The sequence below is a fragment of the Vigna umbellata genome, chromosome 5, assembly GCF_029865625.1.
Source record: "Vigna umbellata cultivar VRB3 chromosome 5, Vumbellata_1.0, whole genome shotgun sequence".
NCBI classification, from domain to species: Eukaryota; Viridiplantae; Streptophyta; class Magnoliopsida; order Fabales; family Fabaceae; genus Vigna; species Vigna umbellata.
Genome location: NC_142169.1, coordinates 21,117,347 through 21,139,491, shown reverse-complemented (window position 1 = coordinate 21,139,491; position 22,145 = coordinate 21,117,347). Strand labels below are relative to the sequence as shown.

Below are 22,145 nucleotides of genomic sequence, written 5' to 3'. Positions count from 1 at the left end.
CCAATGCTTGCCAAAACACCACTGAACCAGATGGAAATCAGAAAACACACTCAAATAATAACAACAATGTCTTCAACTCTCTCACTACAGAACAGATGCAGAAGCTACTCAGATTGATAGACAAAGATGATGAACCAACCCACAAGATTAATCAAATTCAGAGGGCTGACAGTGGAGATAAGCAAGGTAATTTCTCCTGGATTATTGATACTGGTGCCACTGACCATGTGACACATGATAAAATGAACTTTACCACGTTCTACCAGATAAAACCCATATCTGTTAGATTACCTAATAATACTGTCTTAACTGCTAAACATGCTGGCACTGTACAATTATCTAAAGACCTTATCATTTTCAATGTTCTATATATTCCTGAATTTCATTTCAATCTGATATCAGTTCAAAGTCTTATTAAAGACTTGAATTGTAATCTAACTTTTTCATCCAAGATTTGCCAGATAAAGGAGAACCATACATTGAAGATGATTGGATATGCTAGTTGTTGGGGAGGGCTCTATTATCTGCAAGGCATTTCTAGACCTGACTATAAAAACACTGCCAAGACTACTTTTTCGTTTGAAAATGCTAATGTAAATCTGTGGCACTATAGATTAGGCCACCCAGGGGACAAAGTTATAAAACAAATATGTGATGATTTTCCTTATGTCAAACTAGGTGTTAATACTGTTTGTGACACTTGCCATTATGCAAAACAGCGAAAGTTACCTTTTATACAGAGTACTACTACTACTGCAAACTGTTTTGATATTATTCATTGTGATATATGGGGCCCCTTTGGTACTGCTTCTATTCACGGTCATAGGTACTTTCTCACTATTGTTGATGACTATAGTAGGCACACATGGATTTTTTTGATGAGTAATAAAGGCCAGACTAGGGGTCTGCTTCAGGATTTTATAACCAAAATTAAAAATCAGTTCAACAAGGGAATCAAAACCATTAGGTCTGACAACGGCCCAGAATTTAACTGTCTGGATTTCTATAAGTTACATGGTATTAATCATCAAAAGAGTTGTGTTGAAACCCCTGAACAAAACTCTGTTGTTGAGAGGAAACACCAGCACATTTTGAATGTCACTCGTGGCCTCCTTTTTCAATCTAATGTGCCTAATTCTTACTGGTCATATGCTGTTAGTCATGCGGTCTACCTTATAAACAGGTTACCTACTCCCACTCTGAAAAACAAAACTCCCTATGAACTGCTTTATAACTTGCCCCCTTCCTATTTAAATCTCAAAATTTTTGGATGCTTGTGCTTTGTCTCTACTCTTGAACAAAACAGAAACAAACTTGACCCAAGAGCTAGACAAACTGTTTTTCTAGGCTATAAACCTGGTGTCAAAGGATACCTGGTACTTGACATAAATTCCAAAGAGCTCTTTATAAGCAGAAACGTGGTGTTCCATGAGAACATTTTCCCTTATATGAATCTGCAAGACATCAATACTAATTCTTCTACTGGAAAGGATACAACCAACTCTCTTAGCAATCTCCTAGGAGATCCCTACCACAAGGTCACTGACATACATGACGAACCTGATGGTTCTGAGCAAGAAGAGGTACAACAGCCCACTGTGAATGAGGACAACAGTGACAGTGTGGGAAATAATCAAGCTGTGCAAAGAAGGTCAAATAGACCCAGAAAAGCTCCTGACTATCTTAAAGATTATGTGCATCAGGTCAATCAATCCCTATCTCTGAAAAATAATTTTAAAACACCTTACCCAATATCCAACCTATTGTGCTGTAATAATCTTTCAGGGAGACAACTAAGATATACCATGGCTGTCACTGGTAGCAAGGAGCCTAAATCCTACAGTGAAGCAAAGGGCATGAGTGAATGGGTAAAGGCTATGCAGAGAGAAATTAAGGCTCTGCAAGACAATGACACATGGGCCCTGACCCAGCTGCCTCCAGGGAAAACTGCCATAGGATGTAAGTGGGTGTATAAAACAAAGTACAAAGCTGATGGAAGCATTGAAAGATTCAAGGCTCGGCTAGTAGCAAAAGGCTACACACAACAAGAGGGAATAGATTACCTTGACACATTTTCCCCAGTTGCCAAACTCACCACTGTCAGATTGCTTATTGCCCTAGCGGCTTCCAACAATTGGTTTTTGCATCAACTAGATGTTGACAATGCTTTCCTACATGGAGACCTCAATGAAGAGGTATACATGGAACCACCCCCAGGTTTGATGACTCACAGTAAGGGACAAGTCTGCAGACTGAGAAAATCTCTATATGGCTTAAAGCAGGCCAGTAGACAGTGGTTTGAGAAACTATCATCTTTCTTAATATCTGTTAATTATGTTCAATCTAAGTCTGACCATTCTTTGTTCATTAGAACAACACCTACCAGTTTCACTGCCCTTCTTGTGTATGTAGATGACATTGTTTTGACAGGGAACTCTATGACTGAAATCAATTGCATGAAGGAACTCTTACACAAAGAGTTTCGAATAAAGAACCTTGGTGAGCTCAAGTATTTTCTAGGATTGGAAGTTGCCAGGTCGAAGCAAGGCATTCATTTATGCCAAAGGAAATATGCTTTGGACATACTGGAGGAGACAGGGATGTTAGGATGCAAACCTTCCACTACCCCTTTCCTCAGTGATATTGTTTCATTATACAGGGAGGACAACTATTTGGAAGATCCAGGACCATATAGAAGACTAATAGGAAAGCTACTCTACCTTACCAACACTAGGCCTGATTTGTGTTTCTCAGTTAACTTACTCAGCCAGTTCATGCAATCACCCACTGATCACCACTACCGTGCCATCCAACACATACTCAGGTATATTAAAGCCAAGCCCTCTGAAGGACTATTTTTCTCTGCTAACTCTCCTATGCAGCTAAAGGCATTCAGTGACTCTGACTGGGCTACTTGCCCTAATACTAGAAGATCCACAACGGGATTCTGCATCTTTCTAGGATCATCTTTGATTTCATGGAAGTCTAAGAAGCAGAAGACCGTTTCCCGGTCATCCACAGAAGCTGAGTACAGGGCACTAGCAGCCACTGTATGTGAAATACAGTGGCTCTGCTATTTGCTACGTGACTTTCAAATCATAGAGTCAGGGACTCCTGCCTTATATTGTGACAATAAATCTGCGAGGCACATAGCCCACAATCAAAGCTTTCACGAACGCACCAAGCACATTGAGCTTGATTGTCATGTTGTTCGTGAAAAGCTTCAGCAAGGCCTTCTTAATCTCCTTCCCGTACGGTCCGAAGAGCAGCTCGCCGACATCTTCACAAAAGTCCCTCATCGCGTCAGATACAGATCTATCGTTCCCAAACTTGGATTGGTAACTATACACCATCCAGTTTGAGGGGAGGCTATTGAGAATTTGTAGTTTTCACTAACGGATTCTGTTTTGTCTTTATTACCTTCATTATTGTTACTGGTTTCAGTTGATCAGAACTCTATAAATAGAGTTCTGTTTTGTGTTTTACAGACAAGAGAATATAACAATAACTACAGTGAGAAATAAACAAAATAACAAAAGCTTTCATTTTACTTACTTGTTTCTTGGGTCTCTTCTTTTTCTCTTCTACTCCGCCACCGTTTGAAGCTCCAAACGTTGCCGGATCATCGCACCAGCACTGTTCTCTTTCGCCCTTTGGAAGAAGCCTCTGGAAGGCTCTGTTCTCTCTCTTCCCTTCTGCAGAAAGTGTTTTGGACACGTATGCGGAGATATTTCAGCTTCACGGTCTTAACAATGTTGTGGGCCGCGTATTATTGGGCTTCTTCTCTCTGCACACCATTTGGGCTCCTGCCTAATAGTTTATGACCAACGAGATCCATGAAGCACCAAATGATGCTTGGGCTAACTTTGAAAGCAATATTAGCCTTCACTAACACCATTCCAATAACTTTTAAGCACTATGAACCTTGTTTTTCAATCTTCATAATGTTTAGCTTTCGATCGATCACCTACCCTAAAGTCTGATTATCGATTACTCTTGTGTAACTTACTTTATGATAATCTTTAATCTCATAACGAATCTCAATTTCTTAAATATTTTCTTCTCATTTCTCCATATCCCAACAATAATATATATAACGAATCTCAATTTCTAAGATAATTTCTTCCCATTTCTCCATATTCCAACAATAATATATATATATATATATATATATATATATATATATATATATATATATATATATATATATATATATATATATATATATATATATATATTTCCAAAGAAAACAAATACTAAGATTGGAGGTTATGTGTCTTACGTATATGTGGGGTTTGTGAGTATGTTCACTTTTGGTATTTTGAAACTAAAAAAGTATTGTATTCCAATATTTAAACATTATACAATGTATGAATGCAACATAAAAAAGTGAATCGTGCAAATGCATTTAGATATCTAAAGAAAAAAGAAATTTAAAATACAGCAACCTCAAGTTGGTTTATTTTTTGATGAGATGGATTTTGTCTGAAAACCGATCCAAATGGATTCATGAGCACGCCACTCTCAACCATATCCTGTAATAATAATAATAATAATAATAGTAACAACAATATTGTAAAGTAATGCATTAAAGTAATTGAAAATAATAAGCAAATGAATGTTCCTTGGTTTGAGCTTGTTTCCCGGAAAATTTGTATACAGAATGCTAAAAGCACTTGTTGACACATGTCAAATATTGGCTATATGGGTTCCTTCATTTATTCCTTCCGCTTCACACTGCATCTATTATGCATCCTTCATATCTATGCCTTTTACCACCTTTCTTTCCTTCAATCGTTCTTCATCATTAGAAGCTGAGACATACAAACATCTAAGTCAATTCTCATCATTACTTCCAATTCTTTTCATCTCCTGGTCGCATTACCATTTATTAATACAAAAAAACACTATACGAATCTTCGAATCCTTGTTGCCGAATGAATATCGAAGAATAATATTAGTAACAGAAAAGATATAAAGAAATATGGGTCTTGTTGCAAAGATTTAGTTGCATTACTGTGAAATTCTGAGAATGGCCCACAACCGAAGAGACTCCGAATCTTTCATGGATGATTTCGATGGGGATGATAACGAAGAACATAACACACAATCTGCTGATTACAGGAGTGAGCACAGTAATCAATGTGACAGTGACGAGGAGGGGCATCGTAAAACGCACCCTGAATCTTCTTTCATTTCTCAGCAGTGGCCTCAAACTTATAGGTATACCAATCTAAGTGTTTCTTTTGTAATGTACATCAAACATACATACAGCACAATTAATTTACATTCCACCTCGTTTTTACCTCTAAGATTGTTTTAATAAAAGAAATTAAATTATTCGTGGAGGACCAACTTAGAAAAAAAAAAAAACACCATCCGACCAAGACCATAAAAACACTGCTGCAGAACAATCGAAAAATAAATGCTACATAGGCTCACATTCTCCTTTACACAAAGAACATACACCATAATCTCCCAGCTTCAATCTATCTTCAAAATGAATTCTTAAAATCTTCGAAATACATATTGTAGAACATCAAAGATCATTCTAAAAAATAATTTCATCACCCTTCCCCACTATCCAAAAAGTGTAGCACAACATCATAAAAGTCTTTTATTCCTAACCAGATTGAAGTGGATTGAAAATAAGTAATTTGTTCATATTTATGTGTAAAAAACGAGCATGCACAAGTACTGTCCAAAGTCTACTACTATACACAAATTCACAAACAAACCCAAGAAGATAAGACTTATTTTTAACTATTAAATTCGTTACCTGCCACCCACCTTCATCCTTTGTAGTACAAATTGTCTTCCAATTGATTGTGAAAGTACCTTGCTTCTCTATATCAGCTGTCCAAATAAAGTTCCTCACTTATTTTTCTATCTCTAGATGTTGGCTTTATGTTTTCCCATTATTCTAAGGACATTCACTATTTTTCTCTTATTTCTCTTTTCTTTTTTCATTATTGCTGTTTATTCTTATTATTCTTATGACAGAGATGCCATTGATTCTTACACAATATCTGTGGCTCCAAATATTGAATCAATAATACGAGCACCAAGTGTTATTTATTCAAGCTTTATCGGTGGTGGTTCAAAGAGTATGTTGGAACATGATGAAAGGACTTCTTTTCTATCTGGTGAGGAAATCATTCAAGCAGGGATATCAAGAAGACAATCAACATGGTGGGAAAAAGCTTCAATTCAAATGCAAATTCCTGAAGAGTTACCAATTGGTTATGGATGCAGCCTCAGTCAAACAATATTTAACGGTATGGTGTTTTAAGAATGGATAATCTTTAACAGTAAAGTCGATCATATCTAATACCATATACTTGGAATATCTTAGTTATATCAAGTGTTCTCAATAAACATTATGAGTTTAGTAGCTAAGGAGAAAAGTTCCTAATTTTATAATGAATTGGAGTGCATTTATGCATAGTTTTCTACTGATGCTTAGTATATAGTAAACATGTTGATTTGGAAGGCTAGTTTTTGGATTAAACTTTTGCAGAAACATGATTGATCCCTACCCAAAAAGATGTTATTTTGTTTATGAATATCCAAACCCTCTTCATTCACTTACTTGTAATTACAACTTTGAGATAAAATTGTACTTGGGCAGGGATTAATGTGATGGCTGGAGTTGGACTTCTTTCTACACCATATACAGTGAAACAAGCTGGGTGGGCAAGCATGCTTGTGATGCTTTTCTTTGCAATTGTATGTTGTTATACAGCAGATCTTATGAAACACTGCTTTGAAAGCGAAGAAGGTATCGTTAGCTACCCTGATATAGGAGAAGCTGCATTTGGAAGATATGGTCGCCTTATTGTATCAGTGAGGATTTGTTTGGTTTCAGTTACAAATTTTGCAGAACAATCGTCTTCAATATGCACATTGGTGCTTTTATTAATCAATATTTCTTAACACTAATTTTTATGTTTGTAACAGATCATTTTGTACGTTGAGTTATATGTAAGTCTTAACACTGCATTAAATCCATACATATATATCAATAATGTTTCTCATATTTCAATATATGTATGAATGAACTCGCTTCATGAACGCAGTCATATTGTGTAGAGTTTATCATCTTGGAAGGAGATAACCTCTCTGGGTTGTTCCCCGGAACATCCTTAGATTGGGGGGGTTTCCACTTGGACACCAAACACTTGTTTGGAATTTTAACTGCGCTTATCATTCTTCCGACTGTTTGGTTAAAGGATCTACGCATACTCTCGTATCTCTCAGGTTCTCCAAACTCAACAAGATTCATTTGGTTGGAGGATGTTAAAGTTTAGCAGATATTTACAATATCATTTGTGATGATTCTGCAGCTGGAGGGGTTGTGTCTACTACTGTGGTTATTTTGTGTGTTTTTCTTGTTGGGACAAGAGATGATGTTGGATTCCACCACAGTGGTTCATTGGTGAATTGGAGTGGCATTCCTTTTGCTGTTGGTATCTACGGGTTTTGCTTTGCAGGACATTCAGTTTTTCCAAACATTTATCAGTCTATGGCAGACAAAAGAGAATTTACCAAGGCTGTCATTGTAAGGTAAACTTACGATCTCTCTACTTTTTGGAAGCATTATTTTCAGCACAAATATTCAATTAAGAACAATGTAAAATGTTTTCTCAAGGTGAATGAATCATATATTCTTTTTTGGTACCTAACTGAGTTCTTTGTTACAGTTTTCTTATATGCACAGTTGTGTATGGAAGCTCAGCCGTGATGGGATTTCTAATGTTTGGTGAAGGGACTTTGTCTCAGATAACATTGAATTTACCACGTAATGCATTGGCTTCCAAAGTTGCTTTGTGGACAATAGTAAGATACTAAGATCTTGTAGAGTTTTGCTATTTTTAATTTAATTTTCATTTTTCTCTAATTTTAGATTCTATTTTTTTTTCCAGGTAATTAGCCCATTAACAAAATATCCTTTTTAATGAATTACTTGCTTTATTGAAATCCAACGTGGACTGATTGCATTGAAGATACATTTTCATTTAGCTTTTCTTTAATTTTAAACAAATATGCTTTGATGATGAACCCATTGGCAAGGAGCGTTGATGAGTTGCTACCGATTAGCATGTCAAATAGTTATTGGTGTTTCATTACTCTTAGAACAGTGTTGGTTATATCTACAGTTTGTGCCGCTTTTATGATTCCATTTTTTGGTAAGTATTACACTTTTTATGTATACAATACATTTCAAACTGCTATATATATTTTTTAAATGTATTTAGATCAAACAATTGTTAATGAAAAACTGTTTGTACTAAATGTTAAGAGTGTAACATGTGCCATATGACCAACACGAAAATTATTATAATTATTTCAGGGCTTGTGATGGCTTTAATAGGTTCTCTCCTCAGTCTACTAGTGGTAAGCATACACCAGTTATGATTGACAGGAATATGCACATGCTTCTGAAAAAATCCAAATACATGCTATGATTTAATGTAATAAAGTTGAACGAAAAATAATATGGATCGTCTGTCCAATAGATGTAAAAAGAAAAATACAATGATACACTTATGCTATATTTAGATTTGCATAAAAAACAAGATGAAAATAATTAAAATTAAATATATTTTTAATTTCTGAAATTTAACATAAAATTAAAATTTATTTTTATTCAAAATTTTAATATATTTTAATCTTCAAATTTTAAAAATAAATAAATAAAATTATTTTTAATTCAATTATATTAAATTTTTCCACGTTTCAAATACTTTTTACATGACAAAAACTGAAACATATTTAATCTAATAAAATATTAGTTTGTTTTACCGTTGTACAAAAAAACTTTCTAATATGGTATCACAGCCATGTTAGAGTCCATCCTAGCTAGTTTTATGTGGACATTTTTGTTTCCACCCGTCGTCGGACTACTATCGGACCACTATTAATTTTTAGGCTTATAATGCTTACAATGTCCCCAGAGGTGAATTTCTGTTTAGTACCCGATTTTAAAAATGAAGACACTGGATCCCTATGTTATGAAAAGTATATGAATAAGGTCCACAAAGAAAGAACAAGTTCAACAAATCATCAAAGAAAAAGCTGAACAAGAGAGAGAAAAAGATGGACAGCAGAAGAAAGAAGAGAAAAAGTACGGCCACACCAGTATGGACTTAACGCCGTTGCTGTCAACTTAACGGACATGGACCTTATTCGTACACTTTTCATAACATAGGGACCAAATGTCTTCATTTTTAAAACCGGGTACTGAGCATAAATTCACCTATTAACATGAGGACGAAATAAGCATTTAATTCTAATTTCTACTATCACGCTCGAGATGTCTATACCTCGACATGAAGGGAGTGTGTTGGAAGTCTCACATCGATTAGAAATAATGCCAAACTATAATATATAAGTGGATGCAAATCTCAACTTACAAGCTGATTTTGTGGGGTTGAGTTAGGCTTAAAACCATTTTCTAATACATTCTCTAACTTGTCCTTTGTCTTATTAACAATCATGTTTTTATTATACGAAATATGAAACTTCTACGTAACGAAGAATTGCCATATTTTTCAGGCAGTGGTGTTGCCATCTTTATGCTTTTTGAAAATTGTGGGAAAAAACGCAACATGTACACAGGTATGAGTCTAGCTTATCATGATCCTTTAATATATTTTTTCTTTAGCTGCATTTAGTTTATGAAAATATCAAGGTCATTATTGTGGGTATTAATTTAATCATTAATTTTAGAGAGGGAACCTTCTTTATATTGGTTGAATAGGTGACAAATTAGTAATTAAAAACAACTATTTATTTATGTTTGTTGTTACAAGTCACTTCGTTTCCTTTTTCTAATTTCTTCTCTTAACACAGTTTAAATCGTGTGATTTTGTAAAAATGAAACTTATTCTAAAATTTTGATCTTTCAGAGTTTTCTCTTTTAACATTTATTCTTGGGATCATTAGGTTGTTCTTAGCGTCATAATTGCTGTGCTTGGAATTGCTGCTGCTTTGATCGGAACATACTCATCTGTATTCAAAATTATGCAAAAATAGCCAGAGTTACAGATGAGGCCTTCCATGTTTGAACATGATCTTCATCCTTTCATGGCAAGGTTTAAGTTCTTTTAGAGATTACATTCATGGAAAATTGAACTTAATGAATGTCAACATTGTTGTTCAATTAAATAACTCAAATTCTTGCTTATTTTTGTATTGTTTATACTAATATACATTATTGGTAAATTTCAAAATGGACATGTCTTTTCCCTTTTTAATCATGAGTGATGTCCTAAATTCTACATAAAAGTAAAAAAGGAATACAACTTAAAACTCTTTAAGATTTTCATACTCTCGACTGGTACTTCAAGGAAATTGATCCACATAATCGAATTTTCATTATTAGAATAACTATCAAATGAATCATGATATAAAAAATGATAGTAGAAAATACATTTTCAATTGACACAATAATTTGATGATCTAATTTTTCAAATCATCTAACACTCGAGGGTCAATAACTTTCTTTCAAATGATATTAAAAAAACATACTCAAATGTGTTATAATACCTCTAATAGAAACAAGTAAGATGACTTAAGTAACTATTGGTAAAAGTTATTGAATTAACACATGACAATTGTGAAACTTTAAACCAACTAACTTTAAATCTTGCATAGAAACAAAATAACTAATATTTGAAGAGTATCCTTCTCAAACCTTCACACTAAAACACTTACAAAAAAATATTTTTCTTTTTTAGAAAGAGTGTGACAGGTTGGGACTAGGTAGGTGCGTCTTCCAATTGATTGTGGATATCACTCAGAATAGATGTCCATGTTAGTCAAACATTGTCGTGCTTTTACTTCATCTTTTGTCTTTCTTTTTACATTTAGTAATATCCCGATGACACTATCACATACATTTTTTTCATCGTGCATCACATTTATACAATGTCGTACATCAAGTTTACACCAATATGGAAGATTAAAGAATATTGATCGTTTCTTCCAAATGTTTTTCTTAGTGGTTTTCTTTTGATATTTTTCGTACACAATGTTAGCGTTTTTCACCTGGTTGTATACTTCTTCACTATTGCGAGGTCTCAACACAACTTCATCCTCAAGACTTCCAATAAATTTTTTTTTTCATTGTACAATTCTACAGCAAGGATGATTTTGATGAAGAATTTTCTCTGTCTTGTATACACATATTTATGACCATGCTTCAATTGAATATAACTCGTGTTTTTTTTTCATAAATGGGACATGTAAAATGAGCTTTAACACTGTAACCACTCAAGTTTTCATATGATGAGAAATAATTTATGGTGCAAAACAACATTGCATGCAAACAGAAAGTTTCTTCAGAATATGAATCGAAAACCTTGATTCCTTCTTCCCACAACATTTTCAAATCATCGATTAACGACTTCAGGTACACATCAATGTCATTTGCAGGCTGTCGAGGACCTAACATCACTATAGAAAACATCATATATTTTCTCTTCATGCATAACAAAAGCAGATAGATTGTAATCATCAATAAAATTGGTCATGAACTATGTTTACTACTTAAATTTCCATAAGGATTAATACCATCTATAGCAAGTCCAAGTCTTAAGTTTATTGGCTCTACTCCAAATTTTGAAAATGTTTCATCAATCTTCTTCCATTATGGGGAATCAGCTAGGCGTCGAAGAAGACTATCACACTTTCTTTCATCAATGAGTCATTTCAGGTTCATCGCATCTTCTTTAATGGAAAATAACAATTTCAACCTAGGTATTATAGGCAAGTATCATGCCACCTTAGCAGGTGGATCATCTTTGTCTTCATCACCATTATTTTTACCAACTTTCTTTTTAAACTGCGATAAACCACATGTTGGACACGCCATCAGTGAAACAAACTCGTCTTTGTATAATATATAATCATTGTGGCATGCATGTATCTTTTGACATTCGAAATCCATTGGTAATAGAATTTTCTCTATCTTGCAATTACGAATAGATAGCGTGTTATTTTATGAAAGCATCTTCTTTAGCAATCCCAACAATTCTGTGAAACTTTTATTGGTTTATCCATTCCTTGCTTTTAAACTGAACAATTTTAAAGTTTTCGATAATTGTGTAAAGTTAGAGCATCTTGGATATTCTTTCTTTGAATTGAAATTAAGATAATCATATAAATGAGGCCCAAGCAAGACCAAAGAACTACTTAGTTCACATACCTACTCAAGAATTAAGGTTAAAAGCCAAAATTACAGTTTCTATAGAAAGCTAACTGTTTTAATCAATTATGTAAATACAATAATCAATTAAATTAGCAAACTACTATTTTTCATGATGTTGTTTATTTTAATAGATTATGGAATTTATATAATCTATTAAATCTGATAAACAAGAATGACCAAAAGTACAAGCTCAAATGAAATGTAATCTTGGCCCAAATACAATGCCTAAAGAAAAAACTTATTTACATATTTACAAAGCTTAAGATAAGGGAAGATAAGCTAATAAACTATTCTCCACAAGAGTAGACTTCTTTGAAGTCCTTCCTCCTCTTCCATTCTTCTAACCATGACTTATGTTGTAGCTCTCTAAATTTGTTTCCTTCAAACCCTCCTTCTTGAAGACGACTTGTCCTCAGATAAGAAAGATATCTAAGGATGCACAACTTTACCTTTATTTCCTCTAGGACCAAAGATGTACCTATAACAAATAACAAACAACAAACAGAAATTGAATAATTTTTGTATTGATAGAAAAATATATCTGAAGAAAAGAAAAAAGAAATAAGGCTTTTTATTTTTGCAAAAACCTTTTATAAGAAAAGTTATTGGCCTTTATTCCAAAATCATCTTTTCCTTCACTTTATTCAAAAAAACCTTTTGTATTTTTTGTGAAGAAAAATCAAAATGATTACCTTTTGGTGATGAAAAGTTCAAAAGCATCCATACCATCTTTTCTTTTCCAACATATTCTCTAGAGGGTTGTTTGTTTAACTCTTCTTTTTTTCTACTTTTCTCCTTTCAATTTTTATCTTCATTTTTATCTCATTCTCTCTTACTTGTTGAGGTGTGAGAGGAATTAAAATTATTTTGCATCCTTTATGAAAGAAAGTTATTTTATCGGTGTATGCATCATAGATATGGATATATGATCATATTTCCAAGGCCTAACAAGTATAATATGCCCAATTTCCATATGATCAGTGTCACACAGAACATTTTCATCATAATTGCCTATAGGAATGGGTATACTGACTTGGTTCTTTACTACTATAACACCATCATCTTTAATCCATTCAAGTTTGTAAGGCTTTGAATGGGTTTAGTAGTCAAATATAACTTTTCTACCAACCTTGAATTACAAGAATTACAACTAGATCCATTATCCACAATAACATAACAAATGTCATAAAAAAATGTGTTACATCTCGTGTGGAAGAGATGTAGTAAATTCGTAATAAAAGTCCTTACAACCATATATTTAACTTATATTTATAGTTTTCTTCGTAGGCTTTCGATTTGGTTTGGCTTAATTACATATAATTTCATTTAAATTTGATTAGATTAAATAAACAATTAGTTGATGTTGATTGCAACCAATTGGTCTCCTTTAAGTTTGGACGATTAATGTTATTATTTCGATCAATATGTAGCGAGCTATACATATAGTACACTCAAATGTTATAAAGTCATTATTAAAAGGAAAAAAAAATGTAAAGATCTTATATTGAATATTTATTTCTTGTTAATTAATGCATCACATCCAGTTTGAAAAGTATGAATAACATCATTCATACTTATGAGAAATAATTTTGTACGATAAAAAGTGAGAATTATTATTTGCTACTTGTAAAAGAAAAAATTTAATTGGAAAAAAATTATACTTTTAATTATTCTAAGCTGAATTGTAGGGATGTGAGATTTTCTCAAGAAAAAAAAATGATGTTTTTACATTTTGTACTAAAGAATGGGCTAAAAAAACAACTGGTAATATTGTAGAGACAATGGAGATAAAATAATAACTTCAATAAAAAAAAGAAATTATAAAATCACTTTTTTTTTTTATCAAGAAAGTCCTTCTGTGGGAAAGGGGTCAAGAGAAGACTTAAGGTTTCCAACATTTATTTAACAAAATACTGCAAGAAACTTGTATTAACTATGACCACATTGAGTTTCTTCAAAAAGCTGTTTCACATTTGTTTTATATGATAACAAGAAAATTCTTCAGATTTAAATGAGGTAGATCTTAGATTTTTTAGTGTTATACATTGCTCGAAATCACCTAAACCTAGTGATGAACTTAATGTTTATTGAAGAACTTATCCTTGCGGGGTCAAATCATTTTGAAGATTCTTACGAAATTCAACCATATACTTTTAATATTACATATATGTATTATTAGAATAGTTAATTTGGCCACCATTGGTTTTCACCTAGGTTGGGATAAAAAAAGCCTATTGAATAAAAAAGTTTTTCATTAAATGTCTATAAAAGTTATATGGAGTACGGTTAGTTCATATACTTTGTTTATGAAGAGTTAAATATGTTTTTCGTCTCTTAATTTTTAGTCAAAATTAGAATTAGTCTCTCTTTAAAACTTTGGTCCAATATTATTCATGAACTTTAGAAATGTATGAATTTAGTCAATGTTTAAAATGTGTTTCTTGATATAACATTTGAGTTATTTTTGTCATTTGACAAACACATTTCACAATTTAAAGAACTAAATTGGGTCAAAGTTTTAAAGATGAATTAATTCTCATTTTGACTCAAAAATAGTTGTTGGAGAAGAATTAAAGACCTTTTGAAAAATAGTTATATTTAAAACCATATTCTTAGAAATTAAGTTATGGGTTTAGCCATTTTCACCGCAACTAAAAATTGTATAATATTCTTACCAAACATTTTTATTTTTCGGAAAGAATAAAATTAAGGGGGTGAAACAAACATATTTTTCTGAAACTAAAAATAAAATAAAATACGTTATTAATCTTAAATATGTAATTCTATAAATTTAATTAGTTATTTTTTGTGTAAATCACAAACTTTTTAAATCTTAAATTAAGATTATTTACAGATAGTATTTTTAGAATTTTTATTTTATTTTCTTATTTTTAGTGGTTAACGTGACAACATTATTAAACAGTTTCAAGTATATATATCTAAAAGTGTTTTATTCTAATATTCTAAGTTAGAAGTTATTTGAAGCACAACATTTAGGAAGGAATAAAAGTTTGGAAAAGAAGCATCCCAGAAACTGACACATAAAAAGTCTAATCACACGATCAAGACATGCATAAACTGATAAAATGATCAAAGTCTGATAGCAAGTTGATAGATAGATAGAAGAAAAAGGTTCGCCCCACCAATACGAGAGAGGATCCATAAGAAGATGCAAGTTGCAGGAAATAACCCCAATTTTGTCCTTCAATTTGGTCCTGTTTGCATCACTCACACACATAACCTCCTTTTCTTTCCATCATATAGGTACTTCAAAATCTTTCTGATGAGACGCTCGCATCCTCTATTATCTTTCTCATTTAATTTAACAAAAATTCATAAAACCTTCCACCCTCTCGTTCAACTCCTTTCAATCAAATTAAACCATACATAGCAGACATGATATATCATAAAATCACTGCAAAAAAATTACCAATGCAGCATGAGGAAACAACTAACTTGTAGAAAGATTTAATACCTATTTTGGTCCCTCGATTTGTAAGATCCGTTCAAAGTTGTCCTTTCTTTTTTTAAAGTTCATTAACATCTTACTTTTCGCAAAGTATAAAAGCTCAGGACTAACGTGCACCGTTTTTGCGAAAAGTAGGATGTTAATAAACTTTTGAAAAAAAAAGAACAACTTTGAACAAATCCTTAAAAATGAGGGATCAAAATAGGTATTAAACCTTGTAGAAACAATATGATTAAAGGTGCAAGGGTATTAGCTTTACAGAGTTAACATGTTCTCATGAAACAAAGAATTAGTATGCAGATCAATTATGGCACCTTCTTTGATTATACATCGATTGAAACTCAAAAATATATTAAACTGTGAAATATGCGAGGATATTCATGAACATGTATAGGGTTCACTTTTTCTATGTTTGGCCGAATGCAATTGTATAATCGTCGAGAGGAAACTGAATGGGTCTTTCTCTATTCATGTTGTCTCACTGTCTGAAGTGACTACTACCTCATCTTGCCACTGTAATTCATGATCAAAGTTCTATAAGGTTGGTGCTAAATTTTCTATAAATAGATATGAAGGTTGGAAAGCTAACAGTACACAAATACCAGAACGTTCCAGTTTCAACAACGTTAAGAGTTTCATTATCCAACGTAAGGGTTTTTTATTATATGCATCATAAATAGTCAAGAAAGCTTAGGTAGTGGATATTTAATTTAACTTGATTACTGACTAAAAAGCAGATAAGATTCAAATTATCAGAAAGTTGATTTTGCAGATACTTCAAACCGTTAGAGCTACAAGAGTTTAATTTTTATATACTGCTACTATATTCTATACTATCAGAAATTACTTTTAATATAATTTTAACATATTATTATAAAATTAAATATATGTATACTGTATACTTATTGAATAATAATAATAATAATTAAAGATTTTTTTAGTGAGTTTTGTTGAATTAAGTCCTATATCTAATTGTCAACTGGAACTGAAAGATATTTATATATATATGAACATTGTTTACCTTATGTTTTCTCCATATTTTCGGTCATATCGAGTATTTTAACTCGGAATTTTCTCTATTTCCTTTTATCACTTTCTTTTTGGATGAAGTTTGTTGTACAGAACACAATTTATCTTTCTGGTTTCATAAAGTGTCACAATATAGGAAAATGTCATAGAGCTGTGGCAGAAATACACCAATATAAATATAGCGATAACTATATGCCGAAATACAGCAATTATAGGAAATATTCATACTATATATATAAAAAAAGGATGAGATATTCAACATATAGGAATATCTAACTTTCAGCTTCAAACCATCGGTTTTGAGTTTGCTCATTGTAGACAAACAGTAACTGGAGCAATGTTTATGGCTGGGTAATCTGGTGTCGAGGCTCAGTGAGTAGATTTAGTATTTTTGCTACCTTTCTCAATGAGTAAATCCAAGATTTGTATATGTTTTTGCATGAATATTATTTAACTTAACATCATGTTACTATCTCAGCAACCAAATATCAAAAATAAGAAAACTATATCCTCTTTTATAGTTATATATCAGAAAGATTTTGTTTTATCAATATCTAAAAAGCATCATGTCAAAATCACTTTTTGAATAAATAATTTAAAATATAATTAAATCACCGAAACCCAATTCTAATCGAAATCAATTGTACAGACTAGAACTTATCCAAACCAACAATGTTCTTCGTTGAAATCATAATTAGGGATTTTTCACTGCCTGCATCTGTATCCACTATACCAACTTGAGCAAAATGATCTTGATTAAGGAAAAAGATATGATTAGGTATACGGGAAAAGATTTTATCCCAAAAAACAAAAAAAAAAAAAACTCTAGTTGTATTAGAATCATGAAACGTACTAAAAATAAGTGGTCATTGAAGTCTTCTTCAAGAGTTGGGTCCCCATTTCCCTATCAGCTCTCTTTTTTACCATCAAATTCAATTCCAACCACCAAAACGATTCAATCAATTCTTGCACCCAGTTGCCTTACTTACTTATCCATCCACGAGGGTAATGAACAAAGCCGCCGGAGGAACCTCTGTGCAAAACCCTTCCAACCAAGATAAGAATCAACCTAAAAAACATGCACATTCCCGCAGCATCCCAAACCCCACATCCCAATGCCCTAATTTCCTTTTCGTGATAACCAAACTCACAAAAACACCAGAACCACTTTCAAATCAACAAAAGTTAGCATCATTAAGTCACACTTAATCAACCAATCATGAGCTTATCCAGTCACCTCGGTCACATAAAGTAATTAGATACGATAATTACATATAAACAAGCACATATATCTCTCAGATCAAGGGTCCGAAAATCAACAATCGAAAACAACCACTCATCCATCCATTTATTAGTATATATATAGATATATAGATAGAGAGACAATCAATTAAGTTGGATTTAAATCGGAGCTTAACCTTAGCAAAGAAAAAACATAATCATAGTGATAATTAATTACACTGCATCAGTGGTATAGTATCACCAGTAATTAAGATGGGGAGATTCATAGAATAGACTTGCAGGAAGCAGGGAGGAAATGCTCTCTATCATCTGGGGAGTGAAAACGTCGTCGTCCGGAGCCTCAAAGGAAGAAGAGGGTTGCGGCTGGTGTTGAAGCTGTTGTACGGAATTGTTGGGATCCTTTGGGAGAGGGATGAAATGGTCGTCAACATTGGTAACCTTGTCAGAAGAGGAATCATCGGAGGAATCGAGCGCGTGGAAGCGTGTGGGGTTAGGCGGCGACTGGGCGTCCTGGCCGGTTAGTTCTTGCACGAGGGCACGAAACTCGGAGGCGCTGGTTTTGATTTTCATGGGGTTGGATATGTACACTACTTTGACAGGGTGTGGGGTGGTCTTCTTCTTGGGTCTGGTTTTCTTTGTGGGGGCGCGTTGTTGCACGCTGGTGGTACGCATGGCGGTGTCCATGGAAGGGTGTCGTACTGAGTTTGTTAGAGAGGATAATGGAGATGGTACATGGGATAGGGGGAATAAAAGGATGGGCGTTTTTTCCGGGAAGAGGAGAGAAAGTGAAAGAAAATGATTTGTTGGGTGGAAGCAATGGAAAGTTAATACCAAGAGAAAGAGAGTGAGCAAGTGAGTGAGTGAAGGAAAGTGTGAGCAATGGTGCTTATGCTATAAGCGTGGGCGTGAGCACACTCCCAGCCGACACTCGGCGCGTGTTTCATTTTCTCTCTCTCTCCCTCTCTTTTTTATTTTGTCTTTTTCTCTTCCGTTGCCCTTTCCTTCTTCTACTCATCAATCTAAACCTAACGTATTCTATTTTATTACTTAATTACACCTTAACTCTTCTTAATTAATGCATAATATCCACTCATTTTTAGATCAGTTTTTCCTCCTAATTTTTCCATTCACGTTGCTCCGATTCCAAACCCTACTTAGTACAACCTAATCCTGTATTATTCCAAACCAACCATTTCAGACTAAACCAACTTTATCAAACTTTAATCATACAGATTGATCTTCAATATTGTCAAAGGCGTGAACATAAAATTTGAGTAAATAAACCAATTTGTTATTCTCAACGAATAATTAAGACGACCCTCTTAATCAGTCGTATTATAAATATTAAAAGGTATACCGAGTAGCTTTTTTAGTATTAAGAAAATTTAAATTAATATATGAACTTCACCAGAATGCAAAGAATACTTTATTATGTAGAGGTTATTTAGGACAAAGATATTCTGATCATCAGTATGAGGAATTTTTACGTACGGAAACGATCAAATACTAGTTTTCACTACGTTGATTGTCCTTAACACTATGTAAATGTCATCTAAGTAGAAAAAACGACAGCAGCTTTTCTGTGGTTAAATCACTTAATCTTTTGTTTATTAAAAAAAACTTCCTTTTATATTTTAAAACTTTTAATTTTTATAATCTAAAAGACCCAATATAAAATGCTCTAAGGTGTATAACAACAAACCACATACATACAGAATTTTGTCCAGGGATTGTTTTTAAATGTAATTTTGCCCAGGTGGAAAAATGTAATTTCTCCTTGAAACTATATATATTGCTCTATTAAATTTACATTTGTGGAAACATTTAAGTAACATTGTACGGACGAAATGGTCATTAAATTAATTAAAGTACCGGTGGAAAAATCATAATTCAACTATAATTAAATTATTGTTGATCTTATATTAACAAAATAATAATTATTAATATTACTATTAATGGAAAAAACTTGAAACGTAATATCATCGCTTTATAATATTTAATAGTAAGATAAAATATGACTTAATAAAATTTTAATATTCAGATAAGAAAATTAAATTAAATGTACTATAATATTTAAACCCAAGTTTTAATAATTCAAAAGAATATTTCGACAGAATAGATTTACATATAAATAAAAAAGAAAAAGAGAACTTAACATTCCTATAATTGATTCATTCTACGAATAGACATTTTAAGTTTTGTTTTTGTTTTAATGATTCTGAAATTTGTCTCATTTACAAACAGAGAATCTTTTGAACATGAAAAAAAAAATTTCATTGCCATGAATCAGTATTTTTTTTCTTCTTAAAATCAGATTCTTATGCAAAATCAAGAATCTTCAGCTGAACCAAATTTTCGCAGCAATATGAACAGTGAGTTTGTAAAAATAATTTAGACGGAGATTATATTTATAACTAAAGAGTATATTTTTAATTAAAGGGAGAGCTAGCTATGCCCACATGAAAATTTCTCCTAAAACCTAAGCTTGTTTTTAATTGGCTGGTTTGAATCTTAGTTTGGTGAGCATTCAATGCAAAAGCTATCTCTACAAGTCTAAATGTAGAACACTTCTTCGAAGGTGTAACTGCACGCGCGTCTGCGAGTAACAATGTGAGAACGAATAAACTTTTCGCCACGTGGCACACAGAGAAGGAAGGAGATAGATGTGGTGGCGTCACGGTGAAATCTTAACATGACGTCATCGGCGCAAGTTGGGTAGGAGAGCTGAGCGGGCCGTGCTTGTTCGGCTTCGACAACTGGTTCAAATATCCAAGTTGTCTGGGGTAGAATCAAGTGCAGCCTACCCACTGTTTATAAATGAACCCTCTTTCTTTCTAACTACAAATACGATTCTCTCACATGGCACGGTAGGGTGGGGTAAAGAAGGTGTATTTAGTTGTTAAATTTAATTAATAGTGGTTTTTGTTTTGGAATTATAGAAATGGAAGTAAAAGAATAGTGAAAAGAAAAGAAATCATAAAAAATATGTGAAGATAATTTTAAAATGAAAGGTGTGTTTCACACCTTTTATTTTTCACTATAAAATATGTGAAGAGAGATTGTGGAATTAATATTTTATGATAAGCTTTTAGATTATTTGTAATTTTTCAATATGGTCAAATAGTAACATATATTATAATCACTAACTCATGAGTCTAGTTTATTGTATTTAAAATTGGTTTTTAAATTATGATAAGTTATGTTTTCTTTTTCCTTTTTTTTATTTCTCTTAAATTAAAAACTCATTTTCATCCATTCTATTTATTATATTTTTTTATCTTATTATCTATTTTATTTTGCTTAAAAATGTCTCAAAAGTTAACTTTTTAGTTATTTGACATTTTTTATTTTTTGATTTATATTTATTTTATTGTGATGTAGGTATGAAATTTATTTTACCTTTCTATCTATTTATTTTATTTTATAAATTTTTGTTTATATTTATTTTCTTGCAACATGTGCATAAAATTTATTTACCTTTTTTATCTATTCATTTTATTTTTGTATTTGTGATATTTTATTTTATTCCATACTACTTTTCTTCTTTGCTTCTCATATTCCATGATACTCAATGCATTAATTCTTGACGTCATCACCACTTGCATCCATCTCTTCATGCCTCTCATTGTTGACATCATCAAGTTTACTATAGTTGATCATGATCTTCATAACATCAAAATCTGAAGAAGCTAAATGACAATTATCTCATGAAAAGGGGGCTTTTAATAAAAGGGTTTGTTAATTACGTCGTGTGACAGAGCAAACATCAGAACCTTTTTCATCTAGTTGTAGGTCGATTTTGAGGGTATTTTTCATTTTAATTTTAAAAATAAAATTTACTTACCAGAAGAAAAAAGTCAATATAACCCTCTTGTTGTAAAGAAAAATAGATTATACCTTGTCAAAATAAGGTGAATTAGTTTTTAAAAAATATTTTATTTCATTAATAGAATCTAAAATATCTTCTTATAACATTTGATTAAGAATTGGAGAAAGTAATTTTTTATCATTTTATACTAGTTCAATTCCTTTTGAATCTATTTATACTTTTAGTTAACACAACCTTAAACTTTATTTTATTATCTTGGATATAGAATTACAAACACACTTTACACACAGAAATATAATCAGTTAAGATATACATCTTTTTTTAAACCTATTAAGAATTTTATTAAACCATGTAAAGACCTA

General features: G+C 32.3%; 2 protein-coding genes across 2 annotated transcripts; one reads left to right on the top strand and one right to left on the bottom strand.

Annotated features, from left to right (window-relative positions):
- The first annotated feature begins 5,032 nt into the window (after nucleotides 1-5,032).
- Nucleotides 5,033-10,038, top strand: LOC124844277 (amino acid transporter AVT1A-like). The gene is made up of 12 exons (XM_088115677.1): nucleotides 5,033-5,223; nucleotides 6,004-6,278; nucleotides 6,632-6,846; nucleotides 6,961-6,984; nucleotides 7,080-7,260; nucleotides 7,347-7,566; nucleotides 7,704-7,839; nucleotides 7,926-7,942; nucleotides 8,041-8,189; nucleotides 8,354-8,397; nucleotides 9,559-9,621; nucleotides 9,949-10,038. Exons 1-12 carry the CDS (start codon nucleotides 5,033-5,035, stop codon nucleotides 10,036-10,038), a joined length of 1,605 nt encoding a protein of 534 aa, XP_087971803.1.
- A 7,998-nt stretch (nucleotides 10,039-18,036) lies between these two features.
- SIB2 (VQ motif-containing protein) lies at nucleotides 18,037-18,817 on the bottom strand. The gene has a single exon (XM_047301550.2). It carries the CDS (start codon nucleotides 18,636-18,638, stop codon nucleotides 18,192-18,194), a length of 447 nt encoding a protein of 148 aa, XP_047157506.1. The 5' UTR covers nucleotides 18,639-18,817; the 3' UTR covers nucleotides 18,037-18,191.
- Between the last annotated feature and the right edge of the window lie 3,328 nt (nucleotides 18,818-22,145).

Excerpts from the sequence above, each read along its gene's own strand:
- LOC124844277 (XM_088115677.1), top strand. The coding sequence starts at position 5,033 with ATGGCCCACAACCGAAGAGACTCCGAATCTTTCATGGATGATTTCGAT. Across the intron at positions 6,847-6,960 it reads ATGGTCGCCTTATTGTATCA|ATCATTTTGTACGTTGAGTT; the intron begins GTGAGGATTTGT and ends TGTTTGTAACAG. Across the intron at positions 8,190-8,353 it reads TTTTATGATTCCATTTTTTG|GGCTTGTGATGGCTTTAATA; the intron begins GTAAGTATTACA and ends TAATTATTTCAG.
- SIB2 (XM_047301550.2), bottom strand. The coding sequence starts at position 18,638 with ATGGACACCGCCATGCGTACCACCAGCGTGCAACAACGCGCCCCCACA.